The sequence below is a fragment of the Schistosoma mansoni genome, chromosome 2, assembly GCF_000237925.1.
Source record: "Schistosoma mansoni strain Puerto Rico chromosome 2, complete genome".
NCBI classification, from domain to species: Eukaryota; Metazoa; Platyhelminthes; class Trematoda; order Strigeidida; family Schistosomatidae; genus Schistosoma; species Schistosoma mansoni.
In genome coordinates, this window is record NC_031496.1 from 26,142,866 (window position 1) to 26,167,539 (window position 24,674).

Below are 24,674 nucleotides of genomic sequence, written 5' to 3' on the forward strand. Positions count from 1 at the left end.
TTAATTAGTTGAAGAGTGAATGCCAGGAAATCGTAACATTCGTTGTAGTAAATAGCCAAAACTACAGAATGGTGATATAGTGGGAAATAACTAAGTTTGATATTGAGACTATAATTTTTATTGTCTCAATAATAAACAATCATTTACTAATTGTTCTCATTTGTGCTACCACTGAGAGTTAGGAGTCACTAGACAAGTGTTTCATTCCAGTACTGGATTCCTCAATAATACACACTCGGTAACGCCGAAACGGACCGAATTCGAAACCCTCAAGATCTCTAGATGAACCTTTAATCGTTAGAGCGATGGGTCTGGCATCCAGTGACACATTTCCATTTTAAATGAGTTCGCAATGTAGTGTGACAGTCATTCAATGACATTTGGGGTAAATATTTCACTCACAGAATGTTTGAAGCTGGGACTGTACTACTGGAAGCCTGTCCAACAGTTCTAATGATTAAGAGCTCTGAGTTTAACTACTGATGGAATGAGTCAGCGCGCATAACTAAGAATTATCATACTTGAATAAAGTACCTGTTCAGTGATCCATGATTTTTTGTGGTACTGTAGTGCATGCTACTTATGCTGACAGATATATATATATATATATATATATATATATATATATATATGGCAGCAATCGGAAATGGAATGCCTGCCAGCATAAGATTTGATTGACGTGAAAAAGAGAGCAATTTATATAACGACTGAATTGGAAGAATCATGAGGTATGTAAAGGACAATTGAAGGAGAATGTGCGAATAATGTATTTTCATATTTTTACCAAAGCACTGTGTAATTTCTTATAAAAATAATAACTTGGTTTTCCCTATCTGAGTTCTCGTTCATTACAGTACCACAAATGAGACCAATCAGTAACAAATATTACCTACAAATTAAATTTATCTCCGCAAAACTCTTTCAAATACTTGTGAATGTTTCTATTAGGCTAAATGTTTTTTACACAAGTATGTGACTTTCTTATATAAAAGGAATCCTTCTTTATTAAACAGTTCTGTGTTTTTGACGTCATTTCAATGGGAGCTTTGCGTCAGCCAATTCAACTATTCTGAGTAGTCACCAATCGACCATACTTATCATACATCAAGAGAGCGATCGTAATCAATAGATATTCATTTAGTATTTTACCCATAATAATAAGCGGCAGTTGATATTTATTATGGTAAAATAGTATTAATTTCAGTTGATAAGTTGAAATCGATTTTCCCAACCAGAGAAAACTAAAACTCATCGATGTTTTACAAAAATTCTTTTCAGAAATTAATTCTGAAGTCCGCTCGTAAATAATTAACAACGGTAGTAATGTAACCTTAGCAATTTATGACAAAATAAAAAAAAGCGGATCTCTGATAAAGTAGAGATCAGTCAATTTTTTAGGAAGCTTCTTTGGGGCCTACAATCTGACTCTAATTTAGATCGTATGAATGATTGTTGTCAAAATATACATTCTGTCTATCCTCGTATGCAATACATGACTTAATCCGTGTTGATGTATAACGGAGTTAAATAAGTCCAATACAAGAATGGATTTTGAATACATATATTTTGAACGCTCATTGATCTGTACAAAAAATCAGAGGGATGACGCGTATGGAAGAGAGCGAAGGGAAAATAACGCACATTGGAGACGGCAGGTAAGCCAACTCACTTTTAATCAAGCGTTAATCAATATTCATAGATAAAAATAAGTTACAGACATGTGATGAATAAGATAAGAAGTGTACACACATGCATTCGTATGAAAAAATAGTCAGGATTGGTAAGTGAATAATTAACAAGGTCAAACGTGACTCAAGATGGATGGGTGAGTGTGGTGTTTAAATAAATCAATGACTTCTTCGTATTGATGACTGTTGTAATTTTGAATTCCAAATACAATACATTCGTTCGAGTTCATCTGATACTTGATTAAATTGCGTTATTCCTGGGATTACTAGTTCATACTACAATTCAAATACTTCTAATTATCATATTGGCGTCGCGATTGAGCCTGTAATAGAACGGTTGGATATAAATTCAGGTTTTAATGCTTTTGAGGAGTACATGGAAAGGTTCGAAATCTGGGCTATGACCAAGGAAGATGATGAGGATTTTAATATTGTGGCCCATTTCCTTACATTCATCGGGAAAGAAGCATACAGCCTTATAAAGATTTTGGCACTTCCAGACAAACCGATTTCACTCCCCTATGCAACTCTCAAGCAACTACTGTTGGATCATGTAAAGTATACAAATTCCGAATGCGGTAAGAAAGGAAAATCCGATAAAATGACTCGCCAGAACTTCAGGAATTCCACTTTAACAAGTCGTCGCAGTTCGATGCGTAATCAAAGTTATTCAGATAATACTTCATTGAGCTGTGAAGCAGTCCATGATGATGAGCACGAGTTTAGTAAATGCTTGTTCTGCGGCAAGTTTCACCCATGTAATTCATGTATATTTCGTAATTCTAAATGCTTTAAATGTGGTATAACTGGACACATTCAGTCAGTTTGTAATACCATGGTTCATTTCGCTGAAAGTAATGCTAAGATGGATGCTTCTAATGATCAGTTATCTTTATTCAGAAGTAGTATAACGTCACATAGCAGTCCAGAGTTAAATGAAACTCAGAATCATTGTGAGACAAAATTTTTTAGTCGACAAACTTATCGGATTTCTCATGCTACTGTACCAGATATGGTTTGTCGTAATAATTCACATACTTCTGATGGAATTTCTTACAACTCTGAGAATAGAATGTTAAATGAGTCAAATCACGATCAAAAACCAAATTCAGTCATGGTAGATGTTGAATTCCCTGATGATCCATTACCTAATGAAACTCTTATTCAATCTGAGGAAAATATTTCAGAGAAATCGAATTCTGATATCATGTCAAGTGTCAGTGGTCCTCACAATCAATTTATCTCTAATGATATTCCTAATGAATGTGACAAATATGTTCCTAATGAGTCGAACTCTAGTCACATTTCCGATGTTCTCGTATCAGATGTTGCATATTCTCACGAACAATGTGTTTCGAGTAGAATCCCTAGTCAGTGGTACGATGAATCAGATGGGAAAGCAAAATTTCCCGAAGCAACCAGAGAACCAGTTTGCCCAGAAGTGAAGTTTGCACAGACAGAGAATCCAATTCAAGTCCAAGATTATCGTAATGAATATGAGGCAGATGAATGTTTTCTATTCGATTGTTTCGCAGGTAAATCAAGCCTAGTTAAATCACATGTGTTAATTACATATATCAATGCATATCCATCTGTATATTCTAATATGAATAACAAAAAGTATATGTATCATGATTTTTATTCAAGTCAAAGTCACATGATGGAATACCTCAAATCATATATCAGTGTTTATTCCCAAATACTCACATGCAGTAGTCGATGCGTAAGATTTGAGAAGATAATGCAAATTGGGAACGTCATATTGGCTAAAACATTGCGAAGTAAGGACCCAACATTATTTCGTGGGGGAGGGTATTGTTGGAAAGTCCATGATGCAAATTCTAAATACCAATGGTTTCACTACAAAGCCGGAGTGCTGATTGTATACAATTCCAGAACCCAGGTTAGTCTGTTCCAATTTCGGTTGTTAATTCTAATACTAATGAGTGCATTCTAGATAATAAAGAGTCTACATCCAATACACTTTCGGACCGATGTAAGATGAACTTAAGAAGAAGACAAACAATCGATTACAGACACTTACACTCCAATTCGAGCTGTGGCGGTTGTGGTGTTTAAATAAATCAATGACTTCTTCGTATTGATGACTGTTGTAATTTTGAATTCCAAATACAATACATTCGTTCGAGTTCATCTGATACTTGATTAAATTGCGTTATTCCTGGGATTACTAGTTCATACTACAATTCAAATACTTCTAATTATCATAGTGAGTTGGCTTGTCCAGAAGTTAGAATGACGTATATGGGCTTAACATATCAGCCGACACTACAGATCTAACATGTAAATAAAGTTGGTATCGTCTCTAATTCGATGGCAAAGACGACTTACTGTAAAAAGACTAAATAAATGGGATATTGAGTGAATTGATTTCTATCGGACATTAGAAACAGACCAAACTTGAACGGAGTACGAAAGTACGGCAATTACAAGGCTTGTGTAGAATGTTCTCAATCAATTCTGAAACATACATATAAAAATTGGAAGTGTACAAGGGTTGAAAGTTTTAGGGTTTTATTCAAGGATGCATTCAATGGACCTGTGGTGTGTGCTACTGATGTCGACAGTTACAAGTAGTATATATCATCAATCTAAAGTGAAATACCTGGCAGCAGAAGGCTAAGAAGATCGAAGAAAAGAGAACGAGTACAGTGTATGATTGCTATGGAAATGAAGGAACAGTGAAGTTTGAGAAAGTTATTTGACATTTTGCAAATGAAGTATTTACTGTATGGTTCCCAGATTTTACCAAGATGTTCTGTAATTTTGTGTTGAAATACATTCGATTTTACCCAGTTGTGTTCTCATTCACCACAGACCTACTAGAAGTCTCTTAGAATACTTTTCAAATTATTATGTAGAAAATTCAATGAGCAAATCGGATTTCTCAGCCAGTTCAACAAACTATGTCTAGAAATGAATTTGGTTCTAGTTTTGTTACTCGTTCCATAACCTCAGAGGAATGTAATACAAAATATCCTAGTAATAAGTCTATCAATCCTCTACAGAAATAATAGCTTGCTGTACTTACAAAAGCTTTCAGAATCAATACCAGTGTAATAATTGACCGCACTTCAGTACTTCTAAGAGCTTATTTTATCCAGAATAAAGGATAGAAGTGTAATGGGATCAACTCATTTACATGGGCTGTATACGATTACTGAAAAAAGCCTCAATGTTTACAACATGATAGTGTCCGTTATCTACACACACAGAAAGCGACTTAACTTCAAAAATACGGATTTAACTGGAAGAAAAATCAAAAGCGCTGACAAGTTGTTGAATTTTTTCCACATGGATTCCATAGCATTTCCTAGGCAATATGAGATAGTGGACAAAAGGTAAGGATGATAAACAGATTTTAATTTCATTGATTCACGAATAACTATCGAAAATCCTATCTAGTAATCATTAAATTTCCAAGGGAATTTTAACCATGTGAAATATTTTACACTTGCGTGCATATTTTTATGATCAGTCATTATGTTCAGTGATGTTCATTCATCAGAATTTCTAAGTTAATATTCTTGATTCATTAATAGTCGTCATAAGACTAGTCTATTCAGATTGATTCATACAATCATTGAATATTTTTTATATAGTTGAGATCATGCGTCAATTGAAGCTAGACTACCATCGAAAACCTGGAAGCACTGGACGGCCGTTTCGTCCTATCGTGGGACTCCTCAGCAGTGCGCATCCACGACCTCGCCTCGCAAGATTCGAACCCAGGACCTACCAGTCTCGCCTCAGAGCACTTAACCGATAGACCATTGGGCCGGCATCCAACGGTGTTGATGTCTAACCTCAACCAATCCACGAAATTGCGCTACCAACTTCCATCGTACTGAGGTAGATACCTGTCGCTACCTGACATGGATTAGCTCCACTCAAATCTCCACAAAACCCCCTTCTGATAATCATTGAATATAATTATATACATTTATTCAGCTATTAGTAATATGATTTAAAAGAAATGAATAAGATTTGATAAAGGAGAATATCGAATGATAATGAACTAAATATTTCAAATATTAATAATTGATTATGCAAGTATCAACGGTTGAAAAATGATTAGGTATAATATGAACTACTGAATAGTATTAAATAGTATATAGTTAGTACACAAAAAGGCAGTGGAGAAGATTTATAGCTCAGGTGGATGATTTTGATGGAGTTTTGTTCTCTGAGCTGGATGGTTCGGTCGTAGAGCTTTCATCGTCCTTCTGAACGACATAATCAGCAAAAAACTCCAACAAAAGGGCAGTGACAGAAATAATGAAGACGTGAAGATATTAAACATATAGTATTAGTAATTCTTAAAATTATCAAGGAAGGAGATAATGATAATAAAGTCAAAGATAATAATAAAGCGAACAGGAGTTATTTCTGGCCTTCCACTAAGGAGATACTACTGATAAATGAATGCGAAACATATGGAGAGACAATAATTAGGGAGAAATTGTTTTGATCTCTTTATCAGATCAATGAAAATCAAGAAAATTGTGATCGTTTATTAGCAATTAAAGGAAAATTAATTATTAAAAACGCTAATGAATTAACCCATTGAGTGACCAAGGAATTATATAGTATTGTAGTTGCTATTTCGAGATGGTGATTAGACTTATCTACTACGATAACTCAGTCAATGATGATACTAAGAGCGGTAACTTAGGGTCTGAGAACAAAGTCTTGCAGATATTTATTTGGTGTGGAAATGATTATTTTTTTAAGTCACAGATTCGAATTGGTTTGAGGCCATTTCCTAATACATGCTGTTTATACAAGGGTGTTTACTAACTAATAATATTTCCAATTTTATAGGACTTAAGTCCTTTTCTTTTTTATGCAATAGACTAAGTAGTCTAATCGACTGCATAGTGTATAAAGTAACAGCAATAGTGAATTTTTAGATTTGTTATACACTTATTGATCAAACTCAATAAGAAACAGGTATAGAAGATCAATAACTTTGTATTCATTTAGTGAGCTGGAAGCTTTGGATACAAAAGAGTAAGAGATCATAGATGTACATTAGAGAGAATCTCTGGAAATTTTTAAACAAGATGTAGACTACTATCCTTTATTGATTGTTTTGCAGGATACAATTATCAAAATCATTTTTATATTCGTTAATTTTCAATTCTTAAATTCGGTTATGTGCTTAATTAAAACTATGTATAGCACTGACTAATTAGGTCACTTTCATTGTCTATGCCTTACATTAGGTGGCATTAAGTAACACTCATGAATGCGTAGATGTTAAGCCTTCAAAGAATTTTAAGAAACCATTTTTCTTTCTTCTTTATACACTAAGCGTGAATTTATTATTATGGACAAAACAATATACTTATAAATGAAGTCCGATTATTCTAAACAAATGTATTTACTCTGAAGAAGTGACTTACATTAAGTTGTGTAACGTCATAAATACAATTTTTCTATTCATTGGGATATTACGAAAAATATATTTATTATGAAGTCCGATTATGTTAGTCAAATGATTTGAGGGTATCATCATCTTTTGATTATTCTTCTGTAGATGTGCTAAATCATATTGATCCAATGATCAGTGAGACAAAGTTAAGAGAGGATTGAAAAAAAATAATTCTCAAAGCTGTTAAATCAATATTTGACCATGTCTTATGTTTTTGTGTAATACATTATCTTACTTATTATTATTCAGTAGTGTATGTTATGTGCAAAAATTTATCGGATACCCTTTGATTACAGTGAGCTTGTTATGCTTAAATTCACTTAGTATTGTTTGTTTGAATCTTCCGATTGATGTTTTAGGACTGCAACTGGTCAATCTCCAATTGACATATGTGCATACTGTGCGTATTGCTTTGATATAGCCTAAATTCACAAAAGCGAAAGGTATTGGGTTCGAGTCCCAGAGTGAACATCAACTCTGAGATGCAGGTACATCCAGCTGACGAGTCCCGAATAAGACGAAACGCGCGTCCTGGATTCCACTGCTGGCCACTATCCATCTGAGCTTGTTATGCTGTTTATATATTTTAGTTCGTTTTCCTAACTGTAGTGATATTTTTAAAAATATTTTTATGCTGTTTAGTATCACTTCATTAGACTGTTTATATTGAATAGTTTACCTAATTATGACACAGCACTTCATTCACTTTCGTTAATTGCTATTATCTGTTTGACGCAACAGTTTATTATTCTCTGTTAATGATAAATGTTATAATGGCATCTGCATTCAAGTTTATACTTTCTTCTCTTTACTTTTCATTGGACTGTTCAAATGACTCATAGATGACTTCTTCAGTTTATTTTCAATTACAGACATTACTCGTCTTGTGATTTCAAAGTTTCATGAATCATACCCCTTTTTTATGCTAGAATACTTAAATATACCCTATACAGACAAACCTTCCTAACAGTTATCATCAAATTAAAAGAATAGAATAAATGTACAATTCCATTTAATTTAAACAAATGTAAAATATTATGATTGGAATAATAAAGTAACCATTTACAATAGACAAAGATACTGATGATGATAATGAGGTTGAAGTAGTTGAGCATAAACTATGCTTGTTCTTTGGTATAATATTCTTTTGTATACTTTGATCATAATTATTTAGATCTGAATTTGATAAAAATGATGAATTTCGTTTGAGTGATGGGATAAGACCAGAATTATTTGTGAACCAAAATGCTTGAAATCGATTAACATATGGATCCGCTGTTGTTTGTTTTTTTGAAGAAAGAAAGAAAAAAGATGGTCAATATAACACTTACCGGTAAAAAAGGAATAACAGTTAAAAGAATGCTATTGTTTGTTTGGATTACGAGTACGATATTGTTGTATCCCGAAGAGAATTATGAATGGTAACTTTTGAAAATTATTTATGGACCAATATGATATGTATACTTTTATTGTATAATTGCTAAGTAACTAAACTATTCATATTCATGTCCCTCTTATTATAAGCTTTATTTTGACCCATAGACTATTATTATACGATTAACCATTCCTGAGTTATCCCCAGTCTATTGATTACTGTTCCCCCTATTCACAGCCACATTTGGTCAAATCTTGTACAAATGTTATTTTCTATTTTATGGTACGATAAGGTCAATTTGTTTGGTATATAAACCCAGTATGTATGAGAATAATGATTCATATTGCAGAGGCTGTTATTGGTGTTCTGAACTTAACTGACTGGGCTAGGCAGAGAGCAGGACTGATAAGTACTCAACACTGCTCATACGGCTTTTGTATATCATTGGTCCGATCAATAAATTCACTGCTCTCCAATTGGGCGTTCATATATTAAATTGGGCACACACGCACTCACTCACACGTTATAACAGATATGTAGATGGGAAAACATTTTCTCCAGTTTGTCATCTTCAATCAATCAATAATCATTAATACTATATGATAAAATGAGTTTAAATGATAAGTATGTTTTACTTAGTTTAGAAATATCCCCTTGTAGTCAACAAGAACACGGGTGGGGACAACGGATTGTACTTTAGCACAACATTACAGAATATCTCATTAAAATATGAGAACCATATAGTGAACAGTTAAGTTGCAAAATAACAATCAATTGTGTCAGTTTGACTGTTTCTTCTGCAAATATCCGTCCACAGTCTTCGATTATAATTATTCATGCATTTTCGTGCCAATCGCGTGCCGTTCCCGTCCTGTCCTTGTCGATCTTCTGCTGAAATACATCCAATGCCCGACCATCACATATACTACTTATGTGGATATCAGTAACCCACACCACACTTTATGTATTCAAAGTAGTCAGTTTTGGTTTCCTTAATTGTTAGATAATTTCTGAAATGAATGCATTGTTATCTACTTAAACAGTCTTTTTTTCAGATCGAGAGGTTTATGGGAGTTAGTTTAGTTTACAGATGATTTCCAATACGGACTAATGTTAGTTGGTGAACTAGTGACAAGCAGAGAGCACTAAACAGCTAATTCTTTATAGACAAAAAGCAGATCTGGTATCTAGTCAGGAACTTTCAAGTTCTATTACGTGAGTGTAACTTTTAGACTAGTGGTTCAAATTCACTACACAGCATGAAATTTATTAGTGAGGAACTACAGATGTGTTTGAACTTCTTCAGTTACAGATTCTCAGTGATCAGTCAGTGTTCACATTTCACTCCTACATGAGGTCAGTTATAGTCCGAACAGCTTCTAACTGTAACGTTGAATAAATCAATCCCCTCAAAGTTGCAGATATATCTTGCTAACAAGTGACAAGAAGCACGGAATCCAGATCCATGACTTCTTTTCGATTGTCTCTAACAAAAAGGTCTAAAAAAATTAGAGAATTATTTTAGCTATAGAATCTGAGAAAAAACAGACTAAACGTGCTACTTTTGTAATACTTGTGATAAAAACTTACACTTGATCTAAATTCACAGAAAATATCAAATGAGAAACTTACATAGCAATCCAGTAAAATCCCCGTTCACTATTCCCAATCTCATGTTTCTTGAATGGCAGACACTAGGTTGAGCTAGGAAAGAAAACAAAATAACTAATTGGAAAAGCATTCGTCAAGTTATGATATCCCATTCATTAATATGACATATATATCGTTAGTGTAAATGGTTTCTTGATTACATCATTAGAATCGTAATGCAGTTACTTCTCAATTATTAATTCATTCCCAAACAGCTTCTCTTCCTAGTGAATTGATTCAGTAATAGCGTACGTAATAAGAAAGCTCTGTTTTTCATTATCAAGCTTTGTATTCAGAGTTTCTATTTCGACTCCGGGTAGAATTATATAATCCTTTTGACCTATTGACTCCATGATATAAATATTTTAACACTAACAACTGACACCCATCTAGCTATCATAGCTTATTGTTGCATAACACTAAGTACAATATCCTCAGTTAATTTAAGCTTCAGCAGAAATATAACGTACTATTAAGTAGCACTTTCTGATTTCTATTATTTCTCTAATTGGCGTCACCCTGTAAGGGAACTTATCTTCGAATTTAACACATCTACAGTTACTTGATTTAAGCCTTTGTAGAAACATAAACTTTAGTAAAAGGCATAGAAATCCAGCTGATTAGTCTTAAAGCACGGTCTCAAATCCTCCCAGATAGTATTCGAATCTTTATTTGAAGAGATTGTACAAATTTAAGCTTCAATTGCTTTTTTTACCGATTAACATAAAAGCGAGGGACCAGTGAAAACCAGGAATCACTATACTGTTATTTCATCTTAGTATGGGAGACCGCAGTGGAGTACATCCTTGACCATTGCTAGGGTTTGACCAATAGTATTGAGATCTAGAAGCCAGTGCTTAACCTACAGATGTATGAGTTTTACTTCAGTGGCCTACATTTCATAAAGCGAAACATTACCCAATCTTATTGGTAGGTATTTATTTCACTTCTGGCATGTTTGAATAACACTAATCAGAATTTCTTACTAAGAACTTCAAGGATTCATTTTAAAATCAATTCTTATCAACCATACAATTAATGTTCAATCCTGCCTCGCACACTGCTGAAAAATCCCACAATAGGACAAAATGGCCATTCAGTGCTTCCAGGTTTTCCATGGTGGTCCAGCTTCAATTGACTCATGATTTAAACTATATAAAAAATTACTAAAATCTCCACAAACCCCCCTTCTTATAAAACAGATTAATTCACGATGATTTTCATCATAGATTAACATCAACTAAGAAAAACCATCGAAATATTTCAACTCAGAATTATCGATCTTTAAATAAATGATTCGTATTTTATTTCTTTATAATGGGTCTATTACTTGGCTTAGATTATTCAAAATTCGATTATGATTCCCTTTAAAAAAAAAGTATTGTAATAAACAGGACACGGGTGGGGACAATCGATGACTTTCTCACTAAATTCTTATAACCATACAATGAACAGTTAATTTGCAAAATAACAACCAATTATCTCAATCTTCACTGTTTCTTCTGTAAATATCAATCCATCTTCTCTAATTCCATTGTTCATGCATTTTCCTACCAATTACACTTCATTTCAGTTCTTTACTTATCAGCCTTCTGCCAAAATACATTCTATAACTGACCCTCACCATATACTACTTATATGGATATAAGTAGACCACACTACAGTATAACTTTATAAAGTTTTTATTCCATATATTTTTACATCCAAACACATTAGATCTTAATAATCCATAACAAGAATATATAAACAACCTAATGAATAAAACTAGCAGTTTAATTTTCTATTTCAGGTATAAAGTAATAAAGATAAGAAAAAAGAGAAAGAAAACATTCTTTAATCATCCCGAGGATCAAAGTAAATTCCTATTTGATATTTAATGACAAAATAAATAGCCTTTTAAAAAATATTTTTAAAAAAATGAAAAAATTTTTTTTTTCTTTTTTTATGATAAAAGATAATAGAGATTAGATAATCATCAAATAGAATGGTATTAGATTTTTAATAGTTAACTATGAATATAATGAGTTTACATGATATACTACTGAAATGTAAACAATTTCTATTTAATATAATTTGATCATATTTATATATGAAGAAAGGATTATTCCAGGTTTTCCATGGTGGTATAACTTCAATTGACTTATGATTTCAACTAATATAAGATTATTTAATCGTCAAAGGATAATGACTACAGACAGACTTTTATAAGCAATCATTATTGGTGAGGATATTATTATTAAGGTTGAGATAATATAGAATATGTTAAGTATGGTTCATTATAAATCTCATTTCCACAATATATATATATATATATATATATATATATATATATATCACTGAAGCAGAAGATTCTGGTAATACAAATTTGTTAGTTGTTAATCTACTGTATTCATATTTATAGTAAAAACGTTGATGTATGGTGGTTAATTCAGTCAGTTACCCAACCATTATAATCTATACTTTAGTATGATCATAACCAAGTGGTTTGTATCCACAGGCCAATACAGTTTATTGTTATTTAAATAAAAATACAATTTGATACTGAAACAAGTAAAATCAACTATCTGGAATTTATAAGCAAAGATGGACTGTGGCTAGAAGTGTAATCCAGGAGTCGCGTTTCGTCCAATTTCAGACTCATCAGCTGGATGCGCCTGCATCTGAGTTGATTTCACTCTGGGATTCAAACACAGAGACTGATCAATCGCAGTCCTAAACATAAATGGGAAGATTCAAACAAACAATACCAAGTGAACTTAATCTTCGCCCCATTGAACAAGCAAGTAGCTATCAGGAACCGGTAGCTGATTGGGTAACGCCATATCGTTTGAAGCGGACGGTACTGAGTTCGAGTCCTATAGTGAACATCAACTCTGAGATGCAGGTACATCCACCTCACGAGTCTCAAACAAGAAGAAACGAGCATCCTAGATTCCCCTGCTAGCCACTATCCATCTTTGCTTATAATGCTCATGAATTAAGGATATATCGAGGAAATATGCACAGTATACACATATGCTAATAAGAGACTAATCAAATACAGTCCTGAAGATCAATGGGAAGATAAAGTATAAAACGTCAAGTGAAAAATTGGAATTGATTACAAATTACTCCTATGCTCCGCAGACAAATGGATAAGGCATCTGACTTCCGATCAGAAGATTGCGAGTTCGAGTCCCGTCGGAGTCCGCTTCTAGTCCCACCATCCTGGTCACCTGTCAGCCCACACTCCACCAACGTCAACCACTGCAAATCACCTCTCTCCATCCACTCCACAACCACAACATCCTACTGACATGTCGCTGGTGTCGTCCGTACACACCCGACAACAATCGTCGTCTCAGTCCAACACCGGCTACCGAAAATAGCACACACTCATGCATAGTATCATACACATACACACAGCAACTGACACCTCTCCACCAGTCGGTCTTCACCATCATTTGTCGTCAGGAGACACATCACCACTGATCCACAGTGAGACTGTAATCTACGGACGACCCTTAAACGATGCTCAAGTCACCTTGAGAATGTCCGCCTACTTACTAGTGTTAAATGGAGTGTGTAGATTAGTGTGAAGAATTAGGATTAGGATGTACAGTTGGGCAGTAGGGTTGGGAATTACAATCAGGGTTTTCATCACGAACTGACATCAGCTATAATGGTAAAATGCAGTTTAGACATGTGGATGAATGGACTTCGTGCTGAAATGCAAGAGCTGAAATCTTAAATCTGATTGGTTCGTACATAAATGATAGTCTCGCCCCATCGACTTCATGTCTAGTGCATAGTTCGTGTCAGCGTGAGTCACGAGCTATGCATTCGACCGATCTCTGTGGTGTGCGACTCACCACATACAAGACACGATTGACCGAAACTGAACAATGAAGTTGTTATGAGATTTCGGTGTTTCGGAGAGACGAGGTGGTCTCAGATAATCGTCCACAGTACACTAGTTTGTTCAAACGAATGAGTGGATCGTCGGATTCCGTCGACTGGTGTGATTGACCACGTAGAATGCCGAGTGCCATCGTCTCTCCCTCGCATGTGTACTTAATTATATATATATATATATATGCACTTTTGTGAACATGGTAAATATGCATGGATGTGTTGCATATCTGAATAGTTGGAGGTGACGAAACGATGTTTGTTAGGGTGTTTGTGAGCAGTGTTGAGGGTATGTTTGGGACAGTGAGTGGTGACTGATGAGCGATTGTGCATTTATGTGTGTGTGTGTGCGTGTGTTTGTACGATTGTCTGTGTGAGGTGAGTTGATGTGGACGGTTGGTGTGAGGTGAGACGATGGGTGCAAGTTCGTGGGCTCCGTGGCCTAATGGATAAGGCATCTGACTTCGGATCATAAGATTGCGGGTTCTAGTCCCGTCGGGGTCGGCTTCTATTCCCACCATCCTGGTCACCTGTCAGCCCACACTCCACCAACGTCGACCACTGCAAATCACCTCTCTCCATCCACTCCACAACCACAACATCCTACTGACATGTCGCTGGTGTCGTCCGTACACACCCTACAACAATCGTCGTCTCAGTCCAGCACCGGCTACCGAAAACAGCACACACTCATGCATAGTATCATACACATACACACAGCAACTGACACCTCTCCACCGGTCGGTCTTCACCATCATTTGTCGTCAGGAGACACATCACCACTGATCCACAGTAAGACTGTAATCTACGGACGACCCTTAAACGATGCTCAAGTCACCTTGAGAATGTCCGCCTACTTACTAGTGTTAAATGGAGTGTGTAGATTAGTGTGAAGAATTAGGATTAGGATGTACAGTTGGGCAGTAGGGTTGGGAATTACAATCAGGGTTTTCATCACGAACTGACATCAGCTATAATGGTAAAATGCAGTTTAGACATGTGGATGAATGGACTTCGTGCTGAAATGCAAGAGCTGAAATCTTAAATCTGATTGGTTCGTACATAAATGATAGTCTCGCCCCATCGACTTCATGTCTAGTGCATAGTTCGTGTCAGCGTGAGTCACGAGCTATGCATTCGACCGATCTCTGTGGTGTGCGACTCACCACATACAAGACACGATTGACCGAAACTGAACAATGAAGTTGTTATGAGATTTCGGTGTTTCGGAGAGACGAGGTGGTCTCAGATAATCGTCCACAGTACACTAGTTTGTTCAAACGAATGAGTGGATCGTCGGATTCCGTCGACTGGTGTGATTGACCACGTAGAATGCCGAGTGCCATCGTCTCTCCCTCGCATGTGTACTTAATTATATATATATATATATATGCACTTTTGTGAACATGGTAAATATGCATGGATGTGTTGCATATCTGAATAGTTGGAGGTGACGAAACGATGTTTGTTAGGGTGTTTGTGAGCAGTGTTGAGGGTATGTTTGGGACAGTGAGTGGTGACTGATGAGCGATTGTGCATTTATGTGTGTGTGTGCGTGTGTTTGTACGATTGTCTGTGTGAGGTGAGTTGATGTGGACGGTTGGTGTGAGGTGAGACGATGGGTGCAAGTTCGTGGGCTCCGTGGCCTAATGGATAAGGCATCTGACTTCGGATCAGAAGATTGCGGGTTCGAGTCCCGTCGGGGTCGGCTTTTAGTCCCACCATCCTGGTCACCTGTCAGCCCACACTCCACCAACGTCAACCACTGCAAATCACCTCTCTCCATCCACTCCACAACCACAACATCCTACTGACATGTCGCTGGTGTCGTCCGTACACACCCGACAACAATCGTCGTCTCAGTCCAGCACCGGCTACCGAAAACAGCACACACTCATGCATAGTATCATACACATACACACAGCAACTGACACCTCTCCACCGGTCGGTCTTCACCATCATTTGTCGTCAGGAGACACATCACCACTGATCCACAGTAAGACTGTAATCTACGGACGACCCTTAAACGATGCTCAAGTCACCTTGAGAATGTCCGCCTACTTACTAGTGTTAAATGGAGTGTGTAGATTAGTGTGAAGAATTAGGATTAGGATGTACAGTTGGGCAGTAGGGTTGGGAATTACAATCAGGGTTTTCATCACGAACTGACATCAGCTATAATGGTAAAATGCAGTTTAGACATGTGGATGAATGGACTTCGTGCTGAAATGCAAGAGCTGAAATCTTAAATCTGATTGGTTCGTACATAAATGATAGTCTCGCCCCATCGACTTCATGTCTAGTGCATAGTTCGTGTCAGCGTGAGTCACGAGCTATGCATTCGACCGATCTCTGTGGTGTGCGACTCACCACATACAAGACACGATTGACCGAAACTGAACAATGAAGTTGTTATGAGATTTCGGTGTTTCGGAGAGACGAGGTGGTCTCAGATAATCGTCCACAGTACACTAGTTTGTTCAAACGAATGAGTGGATCGTCGGATTCCGTCGACTGGTGTGATTGACCACGTAGAATGCCGAGTGCCATCGTCTCTCCCTCGCATGTGTACTCAAATATATATATATATATGCACTTTTGTGAACATGGTAAATATGCATGGATGTGTTGCATATCTGTATAGTTGGAGGTGACGAAACGATGTTTGTTAGGGTGTTTGTGAGCAGTGTTGAGGATATGTTTGGGACAGTGAGTGGTGACTGATGAGCGATTGTGCATTTATGTGTGTGTGTGTGCGTGTGTTTGTACGATTGTCTGTGTGAGGTGAGTTGATGTGGACGGTTGGTGTGAGGTGAGACGATGGGTGCAAGTTCGTGGGCTCCGTGGCCTAATGGATAAGGCATCTGACTTCGGATCAGAAGATTGCGGGTTCGAGTCCCGTCGGGGTCGGCTTCTAGTCCCACCATCCTGGTCACCTGTCAGCCCACACTCCACCAACGTCAACCACTGCAAATCACCTCTCTCCATCCACTCCACAACCACAACATCCTACTGACATGTCGCTGGTGTCGTCCGTACACACCCGACAACAATCGTCGTCTCAGTCCAGCACCGGCTACCAAAAACAGCACACACTCATGCATAGTATCATACACATACACACAGCAACTGACACCTCTCCACCGGTCGGTCTTCACCATCATTTGTCGTCAGGAGACACATCACCACTGATCCACAGTAAGACTGTAATCTACGGACGACCCTTAAACGATGCTCAAGTCACCTTGAGAATGTCCGCCTACTTACTAGTGTTAAATGGAGTGTGTAGATTAGTGTGAAGAATTAGGATTAGGATGTACAGTTGGGCAGTAGGGTTGGGAATTACAATCAGGGTTTTCATCACGAACTGACATCAGCTATAATGGTAAAATGCAGTTTAGACATGTGGATGAATGGACTTCGTGCTGAAATGCAAGAGCTGAAATCTTAAATCTGATTGGTTCGTACATAAATGATAGTCTCGCCCCATCGACTTCATGTCTAGTGCATAGTTCGTGTCAGCGTGAGTCACGAGCTATGCATTCGACCGATCTCTGTGGTGTGCGACTCACCACATACAAGACACGATTGACCGAAACTGAACAATGAAGTTGTTATGAGATTTCGGTGTTTCGGAGAGACGAGGTGGTCTCAGATAATCGTCCACAGTACACTAGTTTGTTCAAACGAATGAGTGGATCGTCGGATTCCGTCGACTGGTGTGATTGACCACGTAGAATGTCGAGTGCCATCGTCTCTCCCTCGCATGTGTACTTAATTATATATATATATATATATGCACTTTTGTGAACATGGTAAATATGCATGGATGTGTTGCATATCTGAATAGTTGGAGGTGACGAAACGATGTTTGTTAGGGTGTTTGTGAGCAGTGTTGAGGGTATGTTTGGGACAGTGAGTGGTGACTGATGAGCGATTGTGCATTTATGTGTGTGTGTGTGCGTGTGTTTGTACGATTGTCTGTGTGAGGTGAGTTGATGTGGACGGTTGGTGTGAGGTGAGACGATGGGTGCAAGTTCGTGGGCTCCGTGGCCTAATGGATAAGGCATCTGACTTCGGATCAGAAGATTGCGGGTTCGAGTCCCGTCGGGGTCGGCTTCTAGTCCCACCATCCTGGTCACCTGTCAGCCCACACTCCACCAACGTCAACCACTGCAAATCACCTCTCTCCATCCACTCCACAACCACAACATCCTACTGACATGTCGCTGGTGTCGTCCGTACACACCCGACAACAATCGTCGTCTCAGTCCAGCACCGGCTACCGAAAATAGCACACACTCATGCATAGTATCATACACATACACACAGCAACTGACACCTCTCCACCGGTCGGTCTTCACCATCATTTGTCGTCAGGAGACACATCACCACTGATCCACAGTAAGACTGTAATCTACGGACGACCCTTAAACGATGCTCAAGTCACCTTGAGAATGTCCGCCTACTTACTAGTGTTAAATGGAGTGTGTAGATTAGTGTGAAGAATTAGGATTAGGATGTACAGTTGGGCAGTAGGGTTGGGAATTACAATCAGGGTTTTCATCACGAACTGACATCAGCTATAATGGTAAAATGCAGTTTAGACATGTGGATGAATGGACTTCGTGCTGAAATGCAAGAGCTGAAATCTTAAATCTGATTGGTTCGTACATAAATGATAGTCTCGCCCCATCGACTTCATGTCTAGTGCATAGTTCGTGTCAGCGTGAGTCACGAGCTATGCATTCGACCGATCTCTGTGGTGTGCGACTCACCACATACAAGACACGATTGACCGAAACTGAACAATGAAGTTGTTATGAGATTTCGGTGTTTCGGAGAGACGAGGTGGTCTCAGATAATCGTCCACAGTACACTAGTTTGTTCAAACGAATGAGTGGATCGTCGGATTCCGTCGACTGGTGTGATTGACCACGTAGAATGCCGAGTGCCATCGTCTCTCCCTCGCATGTGTACTTAATTATATATATATATATATATGCACTTTTGTGAACATGGTAAATATGCATGGATGTGTTGCATATCTGTATAGTTGGAGGTGACGAAACGATGTTTGTTAGGGTGTTTGTGAGCAGTGTTGAGGGTATGTTTGGGACAGTGAGTGGTGACTGATGAGCGATTGTGCATTTATGTGTGTGTGTGTGCGTGTGTTTGTACGATTGTCTGTGTGAGGTGAGTTGATGTGGACGGTTGGTGTGAGGTGAGACGATGGGTGCAAGTTCGTGGGCTCCGTGGCCTAATGGATAAGGCATCTGACTTCGGATCAGAAGATTGCGGGTTCGAGTCCCGTCGGGGTCGGCTTTTAGTCCCACCATCCTGGTCACCTGTCAGCCCACACTCCACCAACGTCAACCACTGCAAATCACCTCTCTCCATCCACTCCACAACCACAACATCCTACTGACATGTCGCTGGTGTCGTCCGTACACACCCGACAACAATCGTCGTCTCAGTCCAGCACCGGCTACCGAAAATAGCACACACTCATGCATAGTATCATACACATACACACAGCAACTGACACCTCTCCACCGGTCGGTCTTCACCATCATTTGTCGTCAGGAGACACATCACCACTGATCCACAGTAAGACTGTAATCTACGGACGACCCTTAAACGATGCTCAAGTCACCTTGAGAATGTCCGCCTACTTACTAGTGTTAAATGGAGTGTGTAGATTAGTGTGAAGAATTAGGATTAGGATGTACAGTTGGGCAGTAGGGTTGGGAATTACAATCAGGGTTTTCATCACGAACTGACATCAGCTATAATGGTAAAATGCAGTTTAGACATGTGGATGAATGGACTTCGTGCTGAAATGCAAGAGCTGAAATCTTAAATCTGATTGGTCCGTACATAAATGATAGTCTCGCCCCATCGACTTCATGTCTAGTGCATAGTTCGTGTCAGCGTGAGTCACGAGCTATGCATTCGACCGATCTCTGTGGTGTGCGACTCACCACATACAAGACACGATTGACCGAAACTGAACAATGAAGTTGTTATGAGATTTCGGTGTTTCGGAGAGACGAGGTGGTCTCAGATAATCGTCCACAGTACACTAGTTTGTTCAAACGAATGAGTGGATCGTCGGATTCCGTCGACTGGTGTGATTGACCACGTAGAATGCCGAGTGCCATCGTCTCTCCCTCGCATGTGTACTCAATTATATATATATATATGCACTTTTGTGAACATGGTAAATATGCATGGATGTGTTGCATATCTGTATAGTTGGAGGTGACGAAACGATGTTTGTTAGGGTGTTTGTGAGCAGTGTTGAGGGTATGTTTGGGACAGTGAGTGGTGACTGATGAGCGATTGTGCATTTATGTGTGTGTGTGCGTGTGTTTGTACGATTGTCTGTGTGAGGTGAGTTGATGTGGACGGTTGGTGTGAGGTGAGACGATGGGTGCAAGTTCGTGGGCTCCGTGGCCTAATGGATAAGGCATCTGACTTCGGATCAGAAGATTGCGGGTTCGAGTCCCGTCGGGGTCGGCTTCTAGTCCCACCATCCTGGTCACCTGTCAGCCCACACTCCACCAACGTCAACCACTGCAAATCACCTCTCTCCATCCACTCCACAACCACAACATCCTACTGACATGTCGCTGGTGTCGTCCGTACACACCCGACAACAATCGTCGTCTCAGTCCAACACCGGCTACCGAAAATAGCACACACTCATGCATAGTATCATACACATACACACAGCAACTGACACCTCTCCACCAGTCGGTCTTCACCATCATTTGTCGTCAGGAGACACATCACCACTGATCCACAGTGAGACTGTAATCTACGGACGACCCTTAAACGATGCTCAAGTCACCTTGAGAATGTCCGCCTACTTACTAGTGTTAAATGGAGTGTGTAGATTAGTGTGAAGAATTAGGATTAGGATGTACAGTTGGGCAGTAGGGTTGGGAATTACAATCAGGGTTTTCATCACGAACTGACATCAGCTATAATGGTAAAATGCAGTTTAGACATGTGGATGAATGGACTTCGTGCTGAAATGCAAGAGCTGAAATCTTAAATCTGATTGGTTCGTACATAAATGATAGTCTCGCCCCATCGACTTCATGTCTAGTGCATAGTTCGTGTCAGCGTGAGTCACGAGCTATGCATTCGACCGATCTCTGTGGTGTGCGACTCACCACATACAAGACACGATTGACCGAAACTGAACAATGAAGTTGTTATGAGATTTCGGTGTTTCGGAGAGACGAGGTGGTCTCAGATAATCGTCCACAGTACACTAGTTTGTTCAAACGAATGAGTGGATCGTCGGATTCCGTCGACTGGTGTGATTGACCACGTAGAATGCCGAGTGCCATCGTCTCTCCCTCGCATGTGTACTTAATTATATATATATATATATATATATGCACTTTTGTGAACATGGTAAATATGCATGGATGTGTTGCATATCTGTATAGTTGGAGGTGACGAAACGATGTTTGTTAGGGTGTTTGTGAGCAGTGTTGAGGGTATGTTTGGGACAGTGAGTGGTGACTGATGAGCGATTGTGCATTTATGTGTGTGTGTGTGCGTGTGTTTGTACGATTGTCTGTGTGAGGTGAGTTGATGTGGACGGTTGGTGTGAGGTGAGACGATGGGTGCAAGTTCGTGGGCTCCGTGGCCTAATGGATAAGGCATCTGACTTCGGATCAGAAGATTGCGGGTTCGAGTCCCGTCGGGGTCGGCTTCTAGTCCCACCATCCTGGTCACCTGTCAGCCCACACTCCACCAACGTCAACCACTGCAAATCACCTCTCTCCATCTACTCCACAACCACAACATCCTACTGACATGTCGCTGGTGTCGTCCGTACACACCCGACAACAATCGTCGTCTCAGTCCAGCACCGGCTACCGAAAATAGCACACACTCATGCATAGTATCATACACATACACACAGCAACTGACACCTCTCCACCGGTCGGTCTTCACCATCATTTGTCGTCAGGAGACACATCACCACTGATCCACAGTAAGACTGTAATCTACGGACGACCCTTAAACGATGCTCAAGTCACCTTGAGAATGTCCGCCTACTTACTAGTGTTAAATGGAGTGTGTAGATTAGTGTGAAGAATTAGGATTAGGATGTACAGTTGGGCAGTAGGGTTGGGAATTACAATCAGGGTTTTCATCACGAACTGACATCAGCTATAATGGTAAAATGCAGTTTAGACATGTGGATGAATGGACTTCGTGCTGAAATGCAAGAGCTGAAATCTTAAATCTGATTGGTCCGTACATAAATGATAGTCTCGCCCCATCGACTTCATGTCTAGTGCATAGTTCGTGTCAGCGTGAGTCACGAGCTATGCATTCGACCGATCTCTGTGGTGTGCGACTCACCACATACAAGACACGATTGACCGAAACTGAACAATGAAGTTGTTATGAGATTTCGGTGTTTCGGAGAGACGAGGTGGTCTCAGATAATCGTCCACAGTACACTAGTTTGTTCAAACGAATGAGTGGATCGTCGGATTCCGTCGACTGGTGTGATTGACCACGTAGAATGCCGAGTGCCATCGTCTCTCCCTCGCATGTGTACTTAATTATATATATATATATATGCACTTTTGTGAACATGGTAAATATGCATGGATGTGTTGCATATCTGAATAGTTGGAGGTGACGAAACGATGTTTGTTAGGGTGTTTGTGAGCAGTGTTGAGGGTATGTTTGGGACAGTGAGTGGTGACTGATGAGCGATTGTGCATTTATGTGTGTGTGTGTGCGTGTGTTTGTACGATTGTCTGTGTGAGGTGAGTTGATGTGGACGGTTGGTGTGAGGTGAGACGATGGGTGCAAGTTCGTGGGCTCCGTGGCCTAATGGATAAGGCATCTGACTTCGGATCAGAAGATTGCGGGTTCGAGTCCCGTCGGGGTCGGCTTCTAGTCCCACCATCCTGGTCACCTGTCAGCCCACACTCCACCAACGTCAACCACTGCAAATCACCTCTCTCCATCCACTCCACAACCACAACATCCTACTGACATGTCGCTGGTGTCGTCCGTACACACCCGACAACAATCGTCGTCTCAGTCCAGCACCGGCTACCGAAAACAGCACACACTCATGCATAGTATCATACACATACACACAGCAACTGACACCTCTCCACCGGTCGGTCTTCACCATCATTTGTCGTCAGGAGACACATCACCACTGATCCACAGTAAGACTGTAATCTACGGACGACCCTTAAACGATGCTCAAGTCACCTTGAGAATGTCCGCCTACTTACTAGTGTTAAATGGAGTGTGTAGATTAGTGTGAAGAATTAGGATTAGGATGTACAGTTGGGCAGTAGGGTTGGGAATTACAATCAGGGTTTTCATCACGAACTGACATCAGCTATAATGGTAAAATGCAGTTTAGACATGTGGATGAATGGACTTCGTGCTGAAATGCAAGAGCTGAAATCTTAAATCTGATTGGTCCGTACATAAATGATAGTCTCGCCCCATCGACTTCATGTCTAGTGCATAGTTCGTGTCAGCGTGAGTCACGAGCTATGCATTCGACCGATCTCTGTGGTGTGCGACTCACCACATACAAGACACGATTGACCGAAACTGAACAATGAAGTTGTTATGAGATTTCGGTGTTTCGGAGAGACGAGGTGGTCTCAGATAATCGTCCACAGTACACTAGTTTGTTCAAACGAATGAGTGGATCGTCGGATTCCGTCGACTGGTGTGATTGACCACGTAGAATGCCGAGTGCCATCGTCTCTCCCTCGCATGTGTACTTAATTATATATATATATATATATATATATATGCACTTTTGTGAACATGGTAAATATGCATGGATGTGTTGCATATCTGTATAGTTGGAGGTGACGAAACGATGTTTGTTAGGGTGTTTGTGAGCAGTGTTGAGGGTATGTTTGGGACAGTGAGTGGTGACTGATGAGCGATTGTGCATTTATGTGTGTGTGTGTGCGTGTGTTTGTACGATTGTCTGTGTGAGGTGAGTTGATGTGGACGGTTGGTGTGAGGTGAGACGATGGGTGCAAGTTCGTGGGCTCCGTGGCCTAATGGATAAGGCATCTGACTTCGGATCAGAAGATTGCGGGTTCGAGTCCCGTCGGGGTCGGCTTCTAGTCCCACCATCCTGGTCACCTGTCAGCCCACACTCCACCAACGTCAACCACTGCAAATCACCTCTCTCCATCCACTCCACAACCACAACATCCTACTGACATGTCGCTGGTGTCGTCCGTACACACCCGACAACAATCGTCGTCTCAGTCCAGCACCGGCTACCGAAAACAGCACACACTCATGCATAGTATCATACACATACACACAGCAACTGACACCTCTCCACCGGTCGGTCTTCACCATCATTTGTCGTCAGGAGACACATCACCACTGATCCACAGTAAGACTGTAATCTACGGACGACCCTTAAACGATGCTCAAGTCACCTTGAGAATGTCCGCCTACTTACTAGTGTTAAATGGAGTGTGTAGATTAGTGTGAAGAATTAGGATTAGGATGTACAGTTGGGCAGTAGGGTTGGGAATTACAATCAGGGTTTTCATCACGAACTGAC

General features: G+C 39.5%; 2 protein-coding genes and 1 non-coding gene across 3 annotated transcripts in view; 1 reads left to right on the top strand and 2 right to left on the bottom strand.

The window, feature by feature from the left end:
- Smp_004790 (hypothetical protein) lies at positions 1-8,022 on the bottom strand (the record flags this gene model as incomplete). Its single annotated transcript, XM_018796221.1, has 2 exons — positions 1-90; positions 7,945-8,022. 2 exons carry the CDS (start codon positions 8,020-8,022, stop codon positions 1-3), a joined length of 168 nt encoding a protein of 55 aa, XP_018650455.1.
- Positions 8,023-8,158: 136 nt separating this feature from the next.
- Positions 8,159-24,674, bottom strand: part of Smp_124720 (hypothetical protein) — a gene marked incomplete at both ends in the record, with an annotated part of 62,217 nt that continues 45,701 nt past the window's right edge. The window contains 2 exons of the mRNA XM_018796222.1: positions 8,159-8,421; positions 10,154-10,225. Coding sequence (XP_018650456.1) covers positions 8,159-8,421; positions 10,154-10,225 — 335 coding nt within the window. The remainder of the gene's footprint in view (positions 8,422-10,153; positions 10,226-24,674) is intronic.
- Smp_sma-mir-789a.1.1 lies at positions 24,133-24,225 on the top strand. The gene has a single exon (XR_001974583.1). It is a non-coding gene (microRNA).